Source organism: Xiphias gladius, chromosome 17, assembly GCF_016859285.1.
Source record: "Xiphias gladius isolate SHS-SW01 ecotype Sanya breed wild chromosome 17, ASM1685928v1, whole genome shotgun sequence".
Taxonomy (NCBI): Eukaryota; Metazoa; Chordata; class Actinopteri; order Istiophoriformes; family Xiphiidae; genus Xiphias; species Xiphias gladius.
The window spans coordinates 8,429,978-8,454,116 of NC_053416.1; the positions used below are offsets into that span (position 1 = coordinate 8,429,978).

The following is a 24,139-nucleotide window of genomic DNA, read 5'->3' on the forward strand; positions in this document are numbered from 1 at the left end:
ATATGAAATCTGGGATTTCCATATGTTGCTAATATACACTGAGTGAGATAACAATAATTAAGGAAAAAGAATCAAACCATCTGCAGCTCTTTTCTGAAAAGACTTTTATTGCCGTAATCTTAAAGAACAGGTGTGACACAATGAACTCCTCAAACTCTCTCAGCGAGTGTCTCCAAGAACAGTAACTACTTGTTTTTATATTTTACAGTACTTCAACTTATCTATTGCTATATACATCGACCAGCCACAACATTTCAACCAGTTACCAGTTTTACTGTTGTGGCTGATCGGTGTATAGTATATCCAGCATATATGTATATATATATATATATATATGTATATGTGTGTATATGTACATGCAATGTGTATATACTGTGCAAATACTGATCTGTGTGTGTGTGTGTGTGTGTGTCTTACTTTGTGAAGCTTGCACTATTTGAGAGAAGTGTTGATTCAGTTCAGTAGCATTTGTGTCCAATGTTTTTTATTCATGTTAAACATCTATCCCTTTTAATAAATCCATACTGTCTGATGTGTCCCTATATTGTACTGCTGTGCCATTGTGGTACTTTGATTTCCCTGCGCAGGATCAGTTGGTTTTTTTTTTCTTATCTTACCTTTTTTTTAAATCTTACCTATAATTATTGTGTCTAGTCTTTGCTAATATCACTCTGTGGAGACAAAGGTGCAGCTGTTTTACTTTGTTCTTTGGATGTTGTGAGGGGACAATCACATCATACTTTTCACTTCTTGTTCCATTATTCCCTGCAATATTTCAAACTGATCTGCTGTCACAAAATGCCTGAAAATGACTGTTGTCTTGTACGTTTTGAAGACGCATTTTTGATTAACGATAAGAGCTGAGCTCACTGACAAACACTTTGCATTTCCTGTGACTACTCCATAATAAAAGTCAACCCGCTTGTACCAGTTCGATGCTTTTAATGTGAAGCTGCAGCAGTAGGAAATGTTCAGTTTGCACTAGCAGTAATTAATACAGCATTTTTTTTTCCAGGAACGTTGCCACAGACACCCAGTTGGTAATACTGCAAATAAATAAATATGTCAATACTTTCGTCAATGGGTCATACCCTCAGTCACCATTGTGTTAACTAAATTCGACGATAGATAGTGGCTTAGCAGACATTTATTTAAATAAAATTCTTAGAGATTTCCACTTTAAAGGATAAGATCACATTTCTTTTGAGTCTATGTTGATAGAATACTCACATGTCCATATACATATGGGCCCCTGTGAAAAATTAATTCCGATTTTCAAAGATTTTAGATCTTATCAGACTGTTTTTAAAGAACCTACAGTATAGAAGCACTTTTGAAAAACCATAGCACCTGAGAATTTATGATCTATTTATTTTTCATCCTATTTTTTATCACTAATCATGGTTTAGAATTTTTGTTGGGTTTGGTAGTTTTATTTACTGATAATGAAGTATCCTCTAGTCAGCAGTTGAGTGAATCGATTGCATCAGCACATCGACGACATAAACTATGAGACAGTAACACACTGAAGTAGATCAGCATCTAATTCATGAACATGTGACGCAGCCACCTGCATTTCTACTGTCCCAAAGTGACAGGGATAAAATATAAATGACAGTGCTCTCACAGACAACTCACTTTAGTGCACTTCACACTTGACATTTGCTGAGGTGAGTTTGGCTACAACAGTTTCTATTAAGCAGCAGTGTCATCATTTATCAAATATTGTGTTAATTTTTCTTTTTACATCTAGGGAAACATACATTCATAATGGACCCAGAAGAGAAAGCTGCTACCATGTATAATGCCACATTTGTTCGACCTGCAAAGTTCTATCTCAGTGGGTTTTCCAACATCCCTCATGTTAAGTATTACTATGTCTTCCTGTGTTTTGTCTATATCATGACTGTTCTTGGGAATGGCCTCCTTCTCTCAGTTATCTACATGGTCAAGACTCTTCATACACCTAAATACATGATTGTGTTCAACCTGGCTTTGACAGATTTGTGTGGAAGCACTGCTCTCATCCCAAAACTCTTGGACACATTTTTGTTTGACAGGAGATACATTGTCTATGAGGCTTGCTTAAGTTATATGTTCTTTGTTTTGTACTTTGGAAGTATGCAGTCATGGACACTTGTCACTATGGCATATGACAGATTTGTAGCAATTTGCTTCCCTTTAAGGTACCATAGTATTGTGACTAAACCAGCTGTTGCTGCAATGCTGCTTTTTGCGTGGTTTTTTTATCCAGTTTATTTGCATTAACTGTTGGATTCATAGACCGCCTCTCCTTCTGTGGATCTGTGGTGATAAAAAGCTTTTTCTGTGATCATGCACCAGTATTCAGTCTTGCCTGTAATGACACGTCTTTTAATAACATACTGGCTTGGATTGCATTCATCATAGTACTCTGTTTTCCTCTTATTTTGATAGCATTCACATATGTTTGCATTTCCATAGCACTGAGCAGGATTGCATCAGCAGAAGAACGACTCAAAGCATTGAAAACTTGTACTTCTCACCTGATCCTTGTGGCTATTTTCTTCATACCAATTGTGAGCACCAACATAGCTGCAGTGTCCTCCTACATCCATCCCAATGCCAGGATCATAAACTCCTCTTTGACACACACCATACCAGCTTTGCTCAATCCTATTGTATACTCTTTAAAGACAGAAGAAGTGCTGAACTCTATCAGGAAAGTTTGCAAACAAAATAGGCCTAGCAACACGACCTTCTCCAAAAAGGTGAACTCTACCACTGCTGTGTTGACACATTAGGAGTGTTATTTAATGTATTTTGTTAAATCTGAATATCAAAGGAAATTGTTTCATTATAATGCATTAGTTGTACTATGATCTCCCATGTAATATGAAATCTGGGATTTCCATATGTTGCTAATATACACTGAGTGAGATAACAATAATTAAGGAAAAAGAATCAAACCATATGCAGTTCTTTTCTGAAAAGACTTTTATTGCCGTAATCTTAAAGAACAGGTGTGACACAATGAACTCCTCAAACTCTCTCAGCGAGTGTCTCCAAGAACAGTAACTACTTGTTTTTATATTTTACAGTACTTCAACTTATCTATTGCTATATACATCGACCAGCCACAACATTTCAACCAGTTACCAGTTTTAATGTTGTGGCTGATCGGTGTATAGTATATCCATAGTATACAGTATATAGTATATACTGCTGTGCCATTGTGGTACTTTGATTTCCCTGCACAGGATCAGGGTTTTTTTTTTCTTATCTTACCTTTTTTTTAAATCTTACTTATAATTATTGTGTCTAGTCTTTGCTAATATCACTCTGTGGAGAGAAAGGTGCAGCTGTTTTATTTGTTTTTTGGATGTTGTGAGGGGACAATCACATCATACTCTTCACTTCTTGTTCCATTATTCCCTGCAATATTTCAATCGATCTGCTGTCACAAAATGCCTGAAAATGACTGTTGTCTTGTACGTTTTGAAGACGCATTTTTGATGAACAATAAGAGCTGAGCTCACTGACAAACACTTTGCATTTCCTGTGACTACTCCATAATAAAAGTCAACCCGCTTGTACCAGTTCGATGCTTTTAATGTGAAGCTGCAGCAGTAGGAAATGTTCAGTTTGCACTAGCGGTGACTTAATACAGCATTTTTTTTCCAGGAACGTTGCCACAGACACCCAGTTGGTAATACTGCAAATAAATAAATATTGCAATACTTTCGTCAAGGGGTCATACCCTCAGTCACCATTGTGTTAACTAAATTCGACGACAGATAGTGGCTTAGCAGACATTTATTTAAATAAAATTCTTGATAGAATAAAATGTTGATAGAATACTCACATGTCCATATACATATGGGCATGTGAGTATCATACATAGGTACATTTTTCATCTACATCATCACCGAAATCCACAGCGAAAAATTAATTAATTAATTATTCATGTTAAACATCTATCCCTTTTAATAAATCCATACTGTCTGATGTGTCCCTATATTGTACTGCTGTGCCATTGTGGTACTTTGATTTCCCTGCACAGGATCAGTTTTTTTCTTATCTTACCTTTACTTTTTTTAAATCTTACCTATAATTATTGTGTTTAGTCTTTGCTAATATCACTCTGTGGAGACAAAGGTGCAGCTGTTTTACTTTGTTTTTTGGATGGTGTAAGAGGACAATCACATCATACTTTTATATTCCATCAGTTCCACTAGGATGGGAAAAAGTAAACACATCAATACGTGCAATATTTTTGCAAATTTCACTGTTGGTATACTAATGACTGATGTGTTTACATTATGTAAACAGTCTTGACCAAAAGTGATGAAGTGATGGAAGAGTCTGCTGTTCTGGTGGGTCTGCACCATCTGGTGGTTTTGTACTTGTACTTTACTGGATTATAAAATAGCAACCAAAGCAGAGATACAGTAAGATGGCTTGCTGTGTCACAATGTCTAATATGTGTCTATTTACATTAGTAGCTAGGTATACCAGTAGCTATTTAGTTTTTAGTCCCCTGTCTATACATTCAGTTTTGGTAGGAGGCTTAAAGGTAATCAGTAATATTCTGTGTTAAAAGGGCTGTAGAATGGCATGTCCTGCCTCTTCCATATCTGTTTTTGAAAACGAGACGGTTTTGGTTGCATATGTTGTGAGACTAATGAAAATAAAATTGGGAGTCATGCTTTGATAATGGCTGTGATCTGTGTCATAGTAATTAAGCACTCATGTTTGACCACCCCCCATTCCATATGCAGTGCAAGTGCTTAGCTTCTGCCCTTTTAGTCAAAATTAAAAAATAAATTAGATTCAAAAAATTAATTTTAGTTCTTGGATTTGAAAGGTTTTAGGGTGTAGGATTGTTTCAGATACAGAAAAAAAAAACCCCAGCAAGGTTGAAGGATGGGAGGCTCACTGATGTAGGACCGGATCTCATGATTCAACTCTTAAAATCCTAGTCAGAGTTATTAATTTCGATCCGTTCTCTCCTCAGAGGGTTGTGTTGATGCTTTAAAACTCTTGGTTCACAGTTGAGTTTCAAAACATCAGTAGTAAGCTCGGGGGAAATTTTGGGGTTTTGGGGTCATTCTGGGTGCTAAAAAAAACTGACTGAATGGATCAACATTCAGAAGTAAGCACCTACTCAACAAGAATAAACGTATTATCTTCTGAGCCGGTCATCTAGCCTGCAGGGAAAGTGTTTAATTTAGCTTCTGTCATGGTGCAGCTTGAAATATTTTAGGCATGGTATGGGACAACTGCAACTGCAAAGTGATGGGCCTTCTTCTGTGGAAGAAAGTGGCATCTTGATATCCCCAATGTTCCACCTCCCCCACACTCATATTAGTTCAGGCCAGGGTTTTATTTTATGCAAAATATTCATATCAGACACTGAAAATGGTTAAAAGTAGTCGTAGGCTTTTCTACAAAAACATATCATGTATGATGTGCTTCATATGTGGAGGTGGGCAACTGCTTCATTTGTTTTTTCTCTTTTCTTTAAATTCATCGTGCATCATTTGAAAGTCTGGACCTGCTTCTGGACACGTGGCAGTGCAGGCTATCAAACATCTGTCAACATAGGTGTTCACTTGATACCTCAAATGTTCCTGAGACCCCATGCTCTTAACTATCCAAGCCAGGGTTTATATAGCTGATTATACTTGTTAAACATAATTTGGAGGAATTATATCAAATACTGTCTGTGGGTGAAGAGACCAATCTTTTCAGCCGAAAGACGTCTCAAAACACTATGTACTCCACATAGAGTGTTTTGCCTCGTCAACTGTGTGCTCTGTTGAAAAGGCTGGCTGCTGCTTCATCAGCTGCTTGTTCTATGTATTGTGGAAAGTCGTCAATCAGCCTCAGACAATCTGGACCTGGCTCTGGCTCACACATCAGTCTTGATGTTCAGCAGCCACAAAAAAAGCCTAATTTCATGTACAGTAAAAGTGTATCCAGCTCAATTTCAATGAGAGATCATTTTAGCAAGAATTTAAAATTTGAAAAGAAATAAAGCACACAGACCTTGAATGTGGAGACATTTATTATGTGAAGCCTTCAAAGGAAAAAAATGTAAAGTAATGCAGTAATTTGTTTATATTTGTAAGTTTGGCCTACCGTAAAAGCCCTTTTTTTAGTCAGGGCATTTTATTTTGAAATATCGGAAATGACTAAAACCGTAGGCGGCTAGTGGATAAATTATTAAAGTATGAAATGGCAGTGTTGTGTGCCAATTAGATTTTTTCTGACCAGTTCCAGCGCTCTGTTACTTTCCTAAAATTAAACCTTTTTCTGCTCTTTCCTCTACACAAACATTTTGGAAGTACATTTTTCTTTCATTTGAACAGCTCTCCAAGGCGCTTATGTTGGTCTGTGCTAATTTTATTTTTTCTTACTAGTGCCAGGAATCTGATTTTGATCTCTTTGGTTTTCAGTGAATATACAATAGGATTAACGCAGGGGGGGATGCAAGAGGCCAGCGACAGGCTCAGCACACGCTGGTCTGGATCAATGAGTCGCAGATAAAACCCGATAGTAAAGATGGCAATGAGAGGAATGTAAAATATGGCCACAAGAATCAGATGCTCAACACAAGTGGCCAGTGCTTTCAACCGATTGTTCAATGATTTCATCCTGAACACTGTCAGCAGGATGCTGACATAGGTCAGAAGAATAAAAGTAAAGGGTCCTACAAGGAGCAAAATAGTGAGAAGAGATGCTGTAGACCACTGCAGTGAGTAATCATTACAGGCGAGTCTAAACACAGGTGCATAGTCACAGAAATAGCTGAACACTCTCAGAGATTTGCAAAAAGACAGTCGAGTCATTATACTTGTTGCAAATGCAGTGATTCCCAGAGAAAAACACCAAGTCAGGCCGACAATACAAGACATGTTTTGCATTGTGTTGATTGTGTTTTGACGCAGAGGGAAACATATTGCGATCAACCGATCATATGCAAGTATAGCAAGTGCATATGACTCCAAAGTCCCAAAAGTGTAGTAGAAAAACATTTGTACCAAACACAAGTTGAATGGGATGAAATTGTCCTTAATGAAAAATATCTTAATCATGCTGGGAATAGTACACGTGTTTAGGATTACATCAATTACTGCGAGGTTGACAACAGCCAAAAATTTTGGAGTGTGCAAACAATGATTAAAAGCAATTATGCAGATCACCAAACCATTGAACAGCACTGTAACAACATAAACAAACGCTAGAAAGACGAAGTAGACACTGATGTAGGGAAACGTCTGAAATCCGATGATATAGAAGCCTGGAGGATGAATGACGACAGAGTCGTTTAAAACAGTCCTGAGAAAAGACATAGTTGAACTGCACAGGCTGCGTGTTGGAGGTCAGTCTCTGCATAAAAGCTCTCCAGTCTGAAGAACAAATCATATCATATTGTACAACAGACCTCTATCAATGCTGTAAACCACGTGTAATTATCATGCAAGTTTGATGAGCAAGTGTAAATTAGCAGTATATAAAATATATGCGCAGTAAGGTCAAACGTGTACATGTGCTAAGTAAAAATAAAACAAATCTGTAACTGTCACATACCTGATGCTCTGTCAAGGGTTGTTTAGCAGCAGCTTTGTTCGATGCTGCATCCAAACGCAGCAGGCATGTCTGAGTCGTGGGCAGTGGGAGATATACTTTCCTCATTGATCTCCAGAGATACAGCTTCCTTCTGTCACAGAGAAAGTCATTTTGCAGTACCCTATTAATGACATTAATTTGATCCATGGAGAGCAGGGTTATAGCTTACTCTGACTTGAACTTCCCTCGTGTTCAAAATAAATATCTAATTATTGTTCTGAATGATGATTTAGGGACCATGCTACCTTAGCAAAATAAAATAAAGTAGGTCAGCTGTGATAATATCTCATCATACAAAATGTTTCAGTGACAGCTGAGTCAGGCTCATAAACCTCAAATCTAATCTAATACTTTAATTTTACAAATATGACAAAATTACTTTGTTATACTTTGGTGTCGAGTATATGCGGCCATCCCTACACTGATGGTCTACACCGTTATTCTGAGAATGGGATTGAAAAGACATTTATGAAGCTTGTCACTCCAAATTTAGGAACAGAGAATGGTCACCATGTGTATTCTCAGTTCTCGTCTGTGTGTCACAGGGAGAAAGAAGCCAAGCACTTGACCTCCATGAGGGATGGACAGACAAACACACGCAGCATCCCAGACACCAAACTCTGTGTAACCTAAGCTCAGTGAAAAAATTCTAACTTTCTTCATCCAAACTGTGACCCCTTGTGACAGCAGACGGAGTGCAACAACTGTTACGGTACTTTCCAGGATTCCTAACGTTGCAATAAAATCGCTGATCGATCTGAATGTGGTTAAGTGGCAGCGAGCTCAGAAGAGGCAGAGGCTTGTGTAGACTGAATAGATACGTCGCTGATGAATATACGCCGGACAGAGAGGTGCTTTTGTGACACGTCTATTTCTTATGCTATATAACTTAAAGAAATTACAAAATGTCATTTGTGTTATTTTGTACACAGTGAGGTACTTTGTGTTCCCTAAAGGTACCGTCATTAAACAGGCCATGGTTCTATGGGGCTCAATTTGTAAAGCCATCGCCAGAGAATGCTGGCTAATGACCTTTGCTGGGACAAAAAGACCTTTTACAGTTTGAATTTGAGACTAATTAATCTCTCTTGGACCTATTAACAAGATTAACAATAAAAACCTAAAAATTAAAATTAAAATTTGTTATTTAAAGCAAACATACTAACAAACGAAGGGCTGCAAAGTAAAGTCCTCTCCACTCCGCCAACGCTTATGTTTAATGAGGTGACAAGTCTACGTTCTAAGACGCTCTTATATCAAACTGATTCTGCATATATTTTTTTGTTGTCCCAAAGTTCATAAGTTTAAACACTGTAGGCCTTCTAGAGGTCTTTTTAATCACTGACTTCCATTCACACTGTGATGTCCTCTGGGCTTTGAGAGGAACCTTGACATTTTTCACAAATAAAACCTTTATTGAATTGATGATACCTACTGTGTTTTGGAGTCGTTGAGCTATGTTGTTCATGGTAGCACTTTGATTTCCTGCATTGCAGCTCACAGACCGATCACAGTGTTTTTATAAAATAAAAATAGAGAAGTTACATTTTGGTAACGGGAGACATTATTTAAGCACGTTTGTTGCTCAGACAATATTTTAGAAGTTGAGTTTTTGATGTGATAGATGATTTTAATCTGATCTCTCCACTCACTGAGCCATATACATGCAAACCAGTATAAGGGCATTCACTGGTACTTGAACGGAGTCAGTGAAACTCTTACTGAACAGTACGGCCAATCCGTATCCTCCCTAAATCCTACAATCAACTCAAGATTTCTTTGAGATCTGATACTGTACCTGCTTTTGTTTGATGTAGTGTAAAATGTGAATTGTTGATTAAATATTTCTCACTGACACTATTACACCCCATAACACAAATGGTGTACACAACATAGTTTATTTAAATATCTTTACTTATTTATTCCTTTATATTTATGACATATGCTTTATTGCCCGACTAAATGGAAACAAAGTGAATTGATTGTGAAGATAAATTCGCAGATTTAGTTATTATGCCACACAGGAACCCCAATTTCCAATAGGTCTTCAAGTTCAGTGTTAATGTTTTAAATTTGAAACACAAAAGACTGTTGATGATTTGAAACTGTGAGGGTTGGCCTCTTGGGAGACTATTCTTCAGCTAAAAGAGATGCAAATAAACTAACAAGAAGATTCATAGTGTTGAGTTACTGAGCCAGGAAGAAATGCTGGGGTTTAGAGGCAGTACTGGAGGCCATAAATATATTAAAGTTAATCAAACTCAGAACAACTGACCGAACATTAATAAATAAGCAAACACTCCTGAACTGAGCACGTACGCTCAAGCCTCAGGCTATCAAGCAAGCAGTGGAAGTGTTTTCTTTAGTTTTTGGGGTTTTTTTCCCATCCATGACATTTCACCTTAGAAATACAGTAGAGATGTAGGTTAACTGCATGTCTAAGTGTTCTGCGCTTCTTTGAAACATCTGTGAAAGAAGTGTTAATCTGACGCCACCAATACACTCCAAATGACACATACTCGATTTCTAAAGCAGATCAGTTTTTTGGTTTTTTAACCGTAAACAAACATTATTGACCCTTATGGAACCCTCACATTTGTTTTTAAACAGTAGTTATCAAAATATGCACTAAGTGGGATGTACAATTGAAAAATTTACTTCCTTAAACATGTCTGTATCATTTCTGTACTTCAATTTCTTGATACTTATGAGCCAACGTATAAACTGATATGAAAAGTCTGTGATACATTTACGTTGACCGACAAATCACATTATTGGTCCCTTCTCCACCACACACTGGAAAATTAAAGCCAGGATTTTATGTAGCTGCTTATATTTTATTTTCATCACAAATTATTAGGTGCAGTCTTTCCACCTCAACCATGTGAAGCAGGTCCTGAACGCACCCCAGCCAGTGTGTGCGTGATTTGGTGAGTTCAGCTGGGCGCAGACTCAGTGGAAGTTGTCTGCTGCTTCATCAGCTGTTCTTTCCGGGCATTCTGGAAATTCATCATGCAGTCTTTGAAAGTCTGGACCTGGTTCCGGCATTCTCGCCAATCCTGGTATTCAGCCATGCACTCTTGGACAGCATAATGTTGCTCGGCGCAGCCGGTGCGGGATATCATCCGTTCAACTGGGTCGTCCTCATCATCTTTCCGGCTGCGGTCATGGGGTGAAGGGGACGCCATCCCGTTTCAGTGCACCGTGCTGACTCTCTGCTGAGGAAAACACAAGATGTTGTATATGACGACTGATAGAGTCCTCAGCGACCGCACAAAGTCGTAGCTGCTCCTTCAGCATGCCTTTGCTGCCCTCTAAGCAGTGAAATATATCTCTAAATCTCTGGCAGTAAAATCTTTAGTAATTTAACACACTTTCTTTAAACAGCCTTTTTGAAATTTTTGAGAGGGATTTAGATACATTAGGTACTGCTCTTTTTTTGGGTATTTTCGTGTTGTAATTCTATTTTCTTATCCGTTATGGTTGGTTTTTGTTTTAAGTCTCAAATGGCCCTTTTTAATTACATATCAGGAAATGCTTTTGCAAAAAAAGCATTTATTGTTCTCATTAATAATTATATCATCCGTACAATATAAATGTGTCCCGCATCTTTATGCAACGGCAGTGGTGGAACGTACTGTGCTGTATAAGTACACTTTGAATCTGGTCATATTTTGTTTGTGCATTTAAATTTTATCCAACTAGACACTTTAACCGCACTACGTTGCACTTAGTCCAATACATTTAACTGCTATACAGTTAATCATAGTCACTTTGCAATACTTACATGCCACGATCTGTGTCAAGCTTCATTCGGCCGCTACATACACTCCGTAGACGTTACCTAATATTATCGGGAATGGGTCCAGCCAACAACAAATGTTCACGTTTCTCTCCGTTTTCCTCACCTGCGTATTCTCTCCGGCCGAATCTGTCCGTCGAGGTACTGCAATTAAGTTTCCATGACCCTCACGACTCCGGACTGGTCATAATCAACCACACAGTCAGTGTTGTAAGCGTTACCTGGAGGACACATTTGAGCGGAGGACGAAAGTGTAGCCGTGAAAAACCTCCGCCCATGCAGGCATCAGTTCCGCTGCATGGCGAGAAGACAAATGATGAGGAAATCGTCTAGTGCGTTAATTGTAGCCGACCCATCAGTGAAATATACACCTTTAAGATCAAGTGGCTGAAGAGAAGCTTTGACTTATGGAATTTCACACCAAACAATGTATATATATATATATATATATATATATATATAAAAGGTCGCAGTATTTCTAAATTGCCAACAAAATTTTAAAAGTTGTACCGGCAGGTGTTATAATCCCGGTAATTGTGCTATCTTCATTATTTTTTATCCGCAAAAGGATAGTATCTGGAACAGCAGTAATATTTGTGTGGGGGTGGCCTTCATTTCCCAGTCTTTTCCAGTAAAATACAACAAATTTGTTTCTGTAACGAGCAAATCTCTCAGGCGTAAACGAGTCAATGAAATGTGAGGAGTTTATCAGATTATTAACATACAAGAACCCGGTTTAAAGGTTGGTGGGCTAAAAATAATAAATATAAAAAACACAAAAAATATAAGGAACTTCGAAGCCATTATAAAATAAAACCAAAGGAAAGTTCTTTGCAGGAATTCAGTTGAATAACACAATATGGTGCAAAGTGTGGTTGTGCCCCTTTCAATTCTGCATCTCAAACAGGATTAGGAAAAGTCACTTTAAGATCCAAGACTGAGAAAGAGTCACTCATGGATTTTCTGACATGTTTATGTTTTGTGCAATGTTGCTCTGACTTTCATTGAACTTATTGTTCATACTTATCCTGGAGTGCAGTTTTAAATTCTTTCCAAGTCGAAATGCTGTGTAGACCAGCTGTAGCTGTCACACCATCCACCTGAGTCAAACACATTGGTATGTGCTTGCACTCAAGGTCTACACATGAAAGCCACTAGAGGGCAGGCATTACAATTTTGTGGTCCATGTTCCCTCTCTTACTGACAGCTTAGTGTATTGTGTGATGTTCTGCAGTGCATACCTGTAAAATGTGTCCGATGTTCACATGTTAATGTAGCCTGTAGAATACACATGCCTATAGCCTATTAAGAACATTTCGTGGTGTATTCAAGTCGTAAATAGAATAATTATGAAAATAGTTGTTTATGACGTCAGGATGATCTCATAGGCTTAGCTGCATGGTGACACGTCAAAGCTGCTATGAAAACGTCTTCTATGATGCATCGATCTGTCTTTTAGAGTAATAATGCAGTAGTTTTCTTTAGTGAAACATCTCATCAAATACAACATTAATGAGCAACTAGGTCATCGAGACAGACATGTTGCTTTGACAGGTAAAAGTGTCAGAAAGACTGACAAGAACTCAGTCTAAATAATTTTTGATGAAGACAAATGTTCAGATTTAACGATAAGTGTGAAATAATTACACTATGCTTGCTGCTACAGCGTATAGCTTAGTTGCTGATGGTCTGTAATTGTTGTGGACATTTGCAATTCTTGAGCCATGGAATATGCCTATGGTTGAGTAATACAATTATTAACCATTATTATTAAAAAAAATATGTTTCAAATATCAATATACATTTTTAATATGCACAGTAACAAGTAACTATAGCTGTTAATAAATGTAATGCCATAAAAATGACAGTATTTCCCTCTGAAATGCAAGAGTATGAAGTCTTAAGTATAAAGTAGCAAAACATTAAGATACTTAAGAAAATTACAAGTAGCTCAGAAATGTACTTAAGTACTGTACATCAGTAAATGTATTTAGTTACTTTCCAACACTTGCATGCCTTTTACGAGACAAACCTCTAAAAAAACAAATCTGGAACACATTTTATGAACTTTTAATCAAAATATGATCAAATTCATAAACTTGGACAAAATAATTTGGTAAAATGATAAAACTGAAATCTTGTCACTGTACACACACATAAATGACAGCTGTTACTGTACATCTGTCCATGATTGAAAGGAGCAGCATGTTGGACGAAATAAAACAATGACAAATATTAATTGAAATGAGACCCGTAATTTAAGGCCAGCTTTAAAGATCTGTAGTCACAAGGGGAGACTTGCCTAAAAGGCTAACAGCGATTGTACAGTAACCAGTGGAAAGCTGAGTTTAAAGTCTGAATGGAAGTTAATGTTTGCAAAGTCTTTAAGAAGGCCTACAATTCATAAAACAAAGCAGGACCGGTTGGTTAGAGCTTAAACATCTCATTTGATTGAACAAAGGATAGTCAGAGGACACTTGGTGAAGTGTCAAGGCAAAGACTTCTGGACTTTGTCTTTTGGCTCTTTGGAAGCAGGTGTAATTTGAAAGAAATGACAGCCTCAAATACATTTGGACAAAATAATTTTGTAAAATGATAAAACTGAAATCTTGTCACTGTGCAGTTCCACTGAATGTCAGTAAACAATTACACTGAATTGTCACCTAGTCCCATTTGTACTCTTTGTTAGTGGACCCGTAGAGAGGCCTACTTTTATTTATTTATTCTTCTTTAGGCATTCCTGTCTGGTCGGAAACCTGTGGTCCAGTCCATTTTGTTTTTCTCTCGTGCGACATAAATTGCACAGAACTGAGGAGCATCCACATTGTACTCACTGGTTAATTTGAACAGTGAGGTTTGTTTTAATAAAATGTAGAGGAGGCAGAAATCATTATTGCATTGGTTTCTGTAATGACAAAGATGTTATGAGAGACTCTAGACAAGTGCTAAAACTTATACCACATTTTCTGAACTGTGTTTTTACAAAGTGAATGAACAGTCACAAACACATACTGTATGGTGACTTGTCTATTGCGTAATGTTCCCTGAGGATGCATTTATCATTAAACACGCCATTGTGAGCCAAAACAAAATGGCTCTAATGAGCTTGATTTGTGTTGCCATCAACACAGAATTTCGGTTAATGACTTTGTCTTAACAAACAAACCTTTTACTGTATAAACTTCAGGCTAATTAATCTCAGTCGTACATTTTAGGGATAAAAATAATTAAAAACGGAGGGGAAAAGGGTGGGGGTGTATATCGAGTGTTTGTGTGAGGATGTCATTTTAAAACCGGTTGTAGTTAAAAATATAGGCCAATGATTTTGATGCTTGAACCGTCAAAGTACCATGTCTTCATGCTTCACCTATTAAATTTTATTTTCTGCATTATATTTTATTTTATTAAGCTTCCATGTATCTCTAAATTATCGGTCAAATAAAAATGTAATGTTTGGTTTGAATGTAGGACAAGCTTGATCAGAATAAATAAACTATAGCCCTAATCTCCAAGGTTCAAATTTATTTCATTGATCTAACCAGGTCTCAGACTTAAAAAGCCCTTCAGGTGACTCAGGTGAACATTAATAGCCAATCAGTCTCATCTATCAGTCAATTTCTATGGCGGAGTACAGCAAAACATAAGATGATGTTGTGAGCGGAGCGGGGTGTGTGAGCGTAGGACGGGTGGTAATGTGATTTACATATTAACAACACTTAAATTTTTGTGAGCGAAATACAGAAGGTTAATATAAGGTTAATACATATAAACTCGTTATTGAAAACATATTTTCCCATCCTGATTGATGACTATAAAGTATTATTACGATTAAGTCAAAAAGACAGGACAGAACACAGTGCACTCTTGGCGCACCTGTTTAGTTGAAGATCATTATACACAATGTGGCTCCATATGATGCTGACACCAGTAGCGGCCACTGACTGACTGCATGTGTGACCTGTGTACATGGGAAAACATATCTTCTTCATTAATCTCCAGAGATAACATCCAGCTTTCTAATTAAGAATAATGAGGATGAACAATACAGTAATGAGCAGTATCCTATTACTGAAAATTAAACATGTATCCATTGAGATTAGTGTATCGCCTTCCAACTTATCTTGCAGATAAAACGAACATCTAATTATTGTTTTTGTGAATCTTAGCATCTCACAGCTTTTTATCTCAACAGCAGGAAAACATTCAAAGTATAATAAATAGCACTGAAACCCACTCAGCACTAGGACAGAAATTTAAACTATATCCACATACATACTAAAAATTGTTTGACTCATGATTTTATCTATATGGTAAACATCACCATTTATAAATTGATTGTAATTAAAAATACTGGCCAATGTTATTCTTTTAAATAAACATTTAAATGATTAGCGTTGTCTATTGGAAATAAAATCGTTTCTGCTCTTAAGTCCATGTATTAAAAGAACTGTCAATCGATTTGGGAGTGATGTCTTCTCATCCTCATTTTGTGTTTCAAATTTTGGAGGTAGGGTGACCATTCTGATTTTGTTTGAGTGTGCCTTTAAATAAAGAATTGGTAAACAAATACCAACATGATATAGGTGTTGGTTTGGTGCTGACCAGGGGCGTTTTCAGGATTTTTGGTGGCACCCGGGGCAGCGACAACAAGTAAACAAGTAGTTTATTTATTCTGTTTATTTATTCTGATCAAGCTTGTCCTACATTCAAACCAAACATTACATTTTTATTTGACCGATAATTTAGAGATACACGGAAGCTTAGTAAAATAAAATATAATGCAGAAAATAAAGTTTAATAGGTGAAGCATGAAGACATGGTACTTTGACGGTTCAAGCATCAAAATCATTGGCCTATATTTTTAACTACAACCGGTTTTAAAATGACATCCTCACACAAACACTCGATATACACCCCCACCTTATTCCCCTCCGTTTTTAATTATTTTTATCCCTAAAATTTACAACTGAGAATAATTAGCCTGAAGTTTATACAGTAAAAGGTTTGTTTGTTAAAGACAAAGTCATTAACCAAAATTCTGTGTTGATGGCAACACAAATCAAGCTCATTAGAGCCATTTTGTTTTGGCTCACAATGGCGTGTTTAATGATAAATGCATCCTCAGGGAACATTACGCAATAGACAAGTCACCATACAGTATGTGTTTGTGACTGTTCATTCACTTTGTAAAAACACAGTTCAGAAAATGTGGTATAAGTTTTTGCACTTGTCTAGAGTCTCTCATAACATCTTTGTCATTACAGAAACCAATGCAATAATGATTTCTGCCTCCTCTACATTTTATGAAAACAAACCTCACTGTTCAAATTAACCAGTGAGTACAATGTGGATGGTCCTCAGTTCTGTGCAATTTATGCCGCACGAGAGAAAAACAAAATGGACTGGACCACAGGTTTCCGACCAGACAGGAATGCCTAAAGAAGAATAAATAAATAAAAGTAGGCCTCTCTACGGGTCCACTAACAAAGAGTACAAATGGGACTAGGTGACAATTCAGTGTAATTGTTTACTGACATTCAGTGGAACTGCACAGTGACAAGATTTCAGTTTTATCATTTTACAAAATTATTTTGTCCAAATGTATTTGAGGCTGTCATTTCATTCAAATTACACCTGCTTCCAAAGAGCCAAAAGACAAAGTCCAGAAGTCTTTGCCCTGACACTTCACCAAGTGTCCTCTGACTATCCTTTGTTCAATCAAATGAGATGTTTAAGCTCTAACCAACCGGTCCTGCTTTGTTTTATGAATTGTAGGCCGTCTTAAAGACTTTGCAAACATTAACTTCCATTCAGACTTCAAACTCAGCTTTCCACTGGTTACTGTACAGTCGCTGGCAAGTCTCCCCTTGTGACTACAGATCTTTAAAGCTGGGCTTAAATTACGGGTCTCATTTCAATTAATATTTGTCATTGTTTTATTTTGTCCAACATGCTGCTCCTTTCAATCATGCAGCATTCTGTTCATATCTGAGCCCCAAAACAGTTAATTTCTCTACGTACCCCTTTCCCTTCTGCAAGTCTTCATTGTCCCTGCCAAGGAAGTTATGGTTTCATCCGTGTCTGTTTGTTCATTTGTTTGTTCATTTGTCAGCAGGATTATGCTAAAAGAACTGAGCTGATTTGCACCACACTTGGTGTCAGTTTCTCGGGAAATAATATACGGATCTAGATGTAAAGAATCTGATTTATTTATGCTGCTGAGTTTGAGTGAGTTTCTGCAATTTGGTGCTGATCCAGATGATAATCCAGATCTGCTGGAGGTAGACAGAGGCACTCAGTAGAACGGAGGTATGCACTATACTGAGTGCCATTGTAGTTTTTCTATCTAATTTTACAAAACAGAACCACATTAGAACAAAACATATGTCAACCTGTATTTCCATATGGAGAGCTGTGCCCTCTTTGTGGTGTAATGAACCATTGGAACTAGCTTAGCTAAACTTACTACAGTATGACTACAAAATGCATTTTTAATGAGGAACAACTTGCACACTGACTTAAAAGCTCTGCAAGTACCTCAGGTAAACTCAATAACTAGACATTATGTTTTATTAGACAAGAAGAACAGAACATTTAAGTCAACCTGTGTTTTCATATGGAGAGCTGTGCCCTCTACAAAATGCATTTCTGAGATACAGTTAAAGAAAGTCAAGGATCTTTTCAGAGAGAAGTTTGCTGGTAACAGATTAGGTCCAGAGAGCAGTCAAACATGTAAATATCATAGAGTTACATTCAAATACAAACAAGTATACTTAATGTGTAAATAAGTCAGCAGTGTATGGTTAAAAAGGTCTTAGGACATGTATTTTTTTCACTTGTTGAGTTTGCTGATTGTTAAAATAATGTCAGAATATCAACAAATAAATATTAAGAAAAACATATTGAATAATAAGGAATAAATAACATGACTCTGCAAATGTGTGGAAACTTGGTCATTTTTAAATGCTGACGCTGATGTGTATGTGTATGTGTATGTGTATGCATATGCACATACACACACACACACACACACACACACACATCCTTGTTGTGTGGGGACCTGTCATTGACATAATGCATCCCTTAGTCCCTTACCCTAACCTAACACTAATTCTAACCTGAACCCTACAACCAAGTCTCAACCCTCAAACAGCCATTTAAACTTGTGGGGTTGGCTGTTGCACCCCACATCATACAGTTGTTCGGACCCCACAAATATAGTAAAACAAGCCCACGCACACAAACACAGTCTTGACAGTTTCATGTTAAAACCCTCCACAGATCGCTTCAGGATGGAAAAGGATTGTTCTCATTTCATTGTTTTCACAGGGTTAGTTTTCATTCTCCACACCAGTGCCAGGGCTCTATTTTTGATCTCTTTTGTTTTCAAGGAATATACAATGGGATTAATGCAGGGGGGGATGCAAGAGGCCAGCGACAGGCTCAGCACGCGCTGGTCTGGGTCAATGGATCGTATAAACAGTCCTATTAAGTAAATGCTAAATAAAGGAATATAAAATACACCGACAAGGATGACGTGCTCAATGCAAGTGGTGAGAGCTTTCATCCTACTGCTTACTGATTTCATCCTGAACACGGTCACCATGATGCTGACATAGGACAGAATAATAAAAGTAAAGGGGCCAATCAGATTGCCAATTGAAGCTGATGCAACAGACCACTGCAGTGAGTAATCATTACAGGCGAGTCTAAACACAGGTGCATAGTCACAGAAATAGCTGAACACTCTCAGAGAATTGCAAAAAGACAGTCGAGTCATGATTGCCGTGCTATAGGCTAGTAATCCCAGATTGTAAACCCAAGTCACACCTACAATACAAGACACGATCGGCAGTGTGTTGAATAAGTTCTGATGCAGAGGGAAACATATTGCAATCAACCTGTCATAGGCGAGTATAGCGAGCGAATATGACTCCAGAGATACAAAGGCGTAGTGGACATACATTTGTAACAGACAGAGGTTGAATGGAACAAAGTTGTCCTTAAAGAGGAATGTCTTAATCATGCTGGGAATAGTGCTTGTGTTCAAGATGACATCAATTATTGCGAGGTTGACAACAGCCAAAAATTTCGGAGTGTGTAAGCTGTTGTCAAGGGCAATTATGTATATCAGTAAAATATTGAACAGCACTGTAACCACATAGACAAAGGCTAGAAAGATGATGTAGACACTGATGTAGGGAAACGTCTGAAATCCGATGATATAGAAGCCTGGAGGATGAATGATGACAGAGTCGTTTAAAACAGTCCTGAGAAAAGACATAGTTGAACTGCACAGGCTGCGTCGGCCCCTGGACCATGGTGTGTAAAATCTCTCCAGGCTGAACAAGAGGAAAACAACACATCACCTATCGCATTTGTCTTTCCAATCACATACTTCAAACAACCACATATAAACTTGTTATTGAAAACATATTTTCCCATCCTGAGTGATGACTATAAAGTATTATTACGATTAAGACAAAAAGACAGGACAGAACACAGTGCACTCTTGGCGCACCTGTTTAGTTGAAGATCATTATACACAATGTGGCTCCATATGATGCTGACACCAGTAGCAGCCACTGACTGACTGCATGTGTGACCTGTGTACATGGGAAAACATATCTTCTTCATTAATCTCCAGAGATAACATCCAGCTTTCTAATTAAGAATAATGAGGATGAACAATACAGTAATGAGCAGTATCCTATTACTGAAAATTAAACATGTATCCATTGAGATTAGTGTATCGCCTTCCAATTTATCTTGCAGATAAAACGAACATCTAATTATTGTTTTTGTGAATCTTAGCGTCTCACAGCTCTTTATCTCAACAGCAGGAAAACATCCAATCCGAATTAATCATCAAACATGACGTAATTAACCCCAGACAAAAAGATTTTCCCTTGCACCTGAAACTTTAGGGGCCTTCTAATTAACCCAGTTTGAGATTTCATCATCGGTGAATGCTGGTGACCCTGCCCATAACAAACAAAGCTTTTGCTGATTAAGCGTAGTTTCACCTGTATGTATCAGCAGGTCTTGTAATCTCACAACTGGAGGGAAATAGATGGGAAATTGCGACTGCTGTGCAGCGCCAGCCTTTCCCTTCTTCTGAAATAACAAGTTATTTTTCTTCAGACTATACAGTAAGACTTCATTTGTTTTGTTTTTTTTGTAGGGGCTTCATTAAATCTTGACACACAATAGATTGCACAACTAGGCAATCAATAAATGATCAAAGCTGTGATTTTATTTTCACGACAGCAAGGTCACCTGCTAATACACTTATTCCATAAGTGTCCTTGGTCTCCCATATTCAACCGTGACTAATAAAAATACAATATTATTTGACTGTGACGATACAGTGTTTAATAATGGAAAACATACGGTAGAGAGCTCAATGATTGGTACGTACAGTTAGACAAGGCTGTTCTCACGCACAAAAAATAACAATTTCATCAGTCTCTTCAAAAAACATGCACAATTTGTTATAAACTTGGAGTGGATAAAGTGACTTAACAAAATATAATGACATTGATGGTGAATAGTATTCCCTGGGGGGCTTTAATCACCAAACAGGATACGGTGACCCCAGACAAAAGGATTCTCTGCTGCCTCCTTGACTCTGGGGAACTCTGCTAATGAGCCCTATTTCTGATATCATTACCAAAGGATACTGCTTAATGACCTTGCCTGTAACAAACAAACCTTTTATTGTTCAGACTTAAGCCTAATTAATCTCATCTGCATCCATTAGGAGGTTTTGCACTCTTGCAATTAAAACTGGGGTGTAATGGGAAGGGGTGTACTCTGATATTAATGAGTCATTAGTGTTCTTGAAAAGCCCAAGTAAACCTCCTAATTGTCTAGTAGTCACCTCTTCTCTTTAGGGCTGCAAGCTCAGCCCCTACATACCCCTGACGCCCTTTTTGAAGTCGCTTTTTTATAATTAGTGGATTAAGAGTGACAAACAATAAACTTTAGGTGCCATTAAACTTAAGATGGTTTTCACGTTTACTTGCTGCATCGGCACTGGACGCAAACTGTGCACTGCAGAGGCATCAAAATCAACGTAATCTGGAAATTACTTGTGTGCAGCAGCAAAAAATGGAAAATGCTTCCAAACAACCCGAAAAAGTCAAGGGGAGTCAGTACCGATGTTCTGGGGGATCAGAATCAATCAGTAAATGTTAGGCATTAAAAGCGAGGTGTAAATGAGCTTTCAGAAAAGTCCACAGCATGAAATAAAAATGGCAAAAAATATTTTTTGGCGCCAGCACTGATGTGATACCAACTGTTCAATTAGACCTCAAGGACTCACCTCATGTTCAGAGATTGGTGTGATCACCACGAGAGTAAACATATGAGAAGCCAGGAACAATCCAGGTGGGATGCTGGGTTTGTGAGAGATAATGTTTAGGAATGCACCAGTCCAACTTTTTCTCTAAGCCAATTTCGATATCTTGGTTCAGGAAAAATGCCAATACAGAGAACTGATCCGATACCAGTGCTTCCCGTCAACTAAATTTAAAATCTGTAGACCTCGCTGTGCGGAATTCATTGAGAATTTTTTTATATAACGTAATATGTGTCCAGAGTTTGCTGTGCGGCTAAAAAGTGAGGCAGTGGCCCGTCGTGACTGAATGAGTGTCAGTGATAGCAGAAAGACAGAATTTTTACTGACATTAACAAAAAAAAAAAACAACAACCTGTGTTTAATGTGGATCAGGTTCAACTGGCTGATAATTGATCTGCTCAATACAGGTCAATATTGGGACAGACACTTGTCCAGCATATTGGATCTGTGCATCCCTACTCATTTTCTGGTTTCCTGCGTAGTGTATATTTAATGCCCCATGACATGTTAAGTTAAACGAGCTCTTTTTGGTAGTCAGTAACTGTGTACCAGCCACTGTTCTTTCCACAGGACACTATCACTTTGTAGAACTTTCACAGACTACTGGTACTATGAGGTTACTTGAATGTGAACAAAATGCATCTGTATGTATATGTATGACGGATTCAGCTGCTGTGTTTTCAGTCATTTGTGGTCATATTCGGTAATACTTCAGGTATGGCAGAGTATACAGCTCACACCTTAATAGTATGGTGTCTCCATACTTTCAGAGCAGTCCGGGAGTCAAACAGTGCAATAAATTCTTGAAAACGTCTTTGTTCAAATTCATCACAAGGGTCTAGCAATTGAAAGTAGCTCTTTAGTTTTAAGTTGGCAGACCGTTGTGAAAAAGGTGGGTGGGTGTTGAGGAGAATTTGAAAATGGGAAAAATTAGTGATAAGATAGGATCCATGAGAACAGAGCAGATAAGAAAAAAAGGTATAAGATAAACGGGCTATTTACTTAACGCTAATATGGGTTTATCCTTAACAACGTATAAACTGCTACGAGAAGATGTTGGGGATTTTTCATGTGAATAGGTGAAATTATGACTTAGTAGCCATGAGAAATATCCTGAAATGCTAAACCGGCACTAAAGTTAAGTGAATGAAATGCGCTAAACTACTGTTTTAATATTGCTTCATGTTTACATAACACGAAAAGACTGGTTACGCATTTATTTTAACTGTTTATGGACAACTGTAACATTAAGCTTTCAGGTTGTTAGGGTTTAGAGAAAGGTTGGCCACTCGTTTTGAAGGAGGTTTCCTCAAAATGTATTGTCTCTTTGATATATTGGCATCCCCACAATTCCACTTCTAATAAATGAGGGAAGAGATTAATTAGGCGAAAGGTTCAACAGTAGCGGGTTTGTTTGTTTATGGGCAAAGTCATTAAGCGTCATTCCCCGGTGATGCCATCACAACTGGGACTCATTAGAGAGACTCTTAGGAGTTGGGTCATCATGTATTTTTTTTGATAATAAAATGAAGTTGTTAATTCCAAGGGGGAATCTCATGAAAGTGTCAGACTACTAGACAAGACAAAATTTAATAAGTGCATCTAAGACAAGGCAATAAATAATGATACAATTAATGTCATCGGGGTTCCCAGCAATGCAAATGTATTGTATGTTCAAGCCCATCTATTTTTAAATAGTAGACTGACCTTGGCTAATTTGTAATGCGGAGCAGGAGCGAACTGATTAGCCTAGGCTTTGATTTATGTAGGTCATTGGTTGAAAATAGATGACTGGATAGCAGGCTCCTGATAATGTAAGACAGAGAAAACCTCATTGCATTAATAAGAGCAGGAGCAGGGTAGCGACTTAGAGCACAGGTTTTTGTCAAACAGTTGGCCGCGGGCTTGATAGGAGGAATTCAAAGAGAAGGGCATGTTCTCATTGTCAAAATCTAATGTTTTACCCCAAATCGATAACTTTTTATGTGAGAATAACATTTTAACAAACTTCTGCTTCTGCTAACTAACCCTGTCTATGATTTATGGCTGTGCCTAAACTGCCTGATCTTCATATCTCTAGTCCTGACGTTGATTTATGATTCTTTCCACTCCAAGGCAATTTATGTAAAATGAGCACTTGTATCCTCAATACGGAGAGCAGGTGTCAAATTGATGTATGAAACTTATAATATAGTTAACTTTCTCTGGGGACATGATGGTCAGCGCAGGTGTCACTCAGCCACGTCAGCTCCAACGCACTTTTTACCTTCCATTCTACACTAACTCCTCTACAAGCAGCGTTTGCTATGCCGGCTTTATGGTGTTTATCAAGTGTGTATCCTCGGCCTAAAAGATGTACC

At 37.7% G+C, this 24,139-nt stretch overlaps 4 protein-coding genes across 6 annotated transcripts; 1 reads left to right on the forward strand and 3 right to left on the reverse strand.

Annotated features, from left to right (window-relative positions):
• Positions 1-1,770: 1,770 nt before the first annotated feature.
• Positions 1,771-2,783, forward strand: LOC120802231 (olfactory receptor 1L4-like). The gene is given in 2 exon segments (XM_040149811.1): positions 1,771-2,239; positions 2,242-2,783. Coding segments are annotated over 2 exon segments (1,011 nt in total).
• A 3,558-nt stretch (positions 2,784-6,341) lies between these two features.
• On the reverse strand, positions 6,342-7,352 carry or41a3 (odorant receptor, family 41, subfamily A, member 3). The gene has a single exon (XM_040151027.1). The coding sequence runs from the start codon at positions 7,335-7,337 to the stop codon at positions 6,342-6,344; it is 996 nt and encodes a 331-aa protein (XP_040006961.1). The 5' UTR covers positions 7,338-7,352.
• Positions 7,353-9,510: 2,158 nt separating this feature from the next.
• On the reverse strand, positions 9,511-11,725 carry LOC120802234 (cytochrome c oxidase assembly factor 4 homolog, mitochondrial). 3 transcript variants are annotated; one of them, XM_040149815.1, is made up of 2 exons: positions 11,523-11,725; positions 9,511-10,832 (listed from the first exon to the last, which is right to left on the reverse strand). In XM_040149815.1, the coding sequence occupies exon 2, from the start codon at positions 10,800-10,802 to the stop codon at positions 10,551-10,553; it is 252 nt and encodes an 83-aa protein (XP_040005749.1). In that variant the 5' UTR covers positions 10,803-10,832; positions 11,523-11,725; the 3' UTR covers positions 9,511-10,550. The 3 variants fall into 3 exon arrangements, with proteins under 3 accessions (XP_040005749.1, XP_040005748.1, XP_040005750.1); XM_040149814.1 differs by having other exon boundaries at positions 9,511-10,829; positions 11,523-11,722; XM_040149816.1 differs by lacking the exon at positions 11,523-11,725 and adding an exon at positions 11,402-11,516.
• Positions 11,726-18,725: 7,000 nt separating this feature from the next.
• LOC120802852 (olfactory receptor 1M1-like) lies at positions 18,726-19,700 on the reverse strand. The gene has a single exon (XM_040151028.1). The coding sequence runs from the start codon at positions 19,698-19,700 to the stop codon at positions 18,726-18,728; it is 975 nt and encodes a 324-aa protein (XP_040006962.1).
• Positions 19,701-24,139: the final 4,439 nt, after the last annotated feature.

What these genes read in the sequence shown, in the direction of transcription:
- LOC120802852 (XM_040151028.1), bottom strand. Translation starts at nt 19,700, where the DNA reads ATGTCTTTTCTCAGGACTGTTTTAAACGACTCTGTCATCATTCATCCT.
- or41a3 (XM_040151027.1), bottom strand. Translation starts at nt 7,337, where the DNA reads ATGTCTTTTCTCAGGACTGTTTTAAACGACTCTGTCGTCATTCATCCT.
- LOC120802234 (XM_040149815.1), bottom strand. Translation starts at nt 10,802, where the DNA reads ATGGCGTCCCCTTCACCCCATGACCGCAGCCGGAAAGATGATGAGGAC.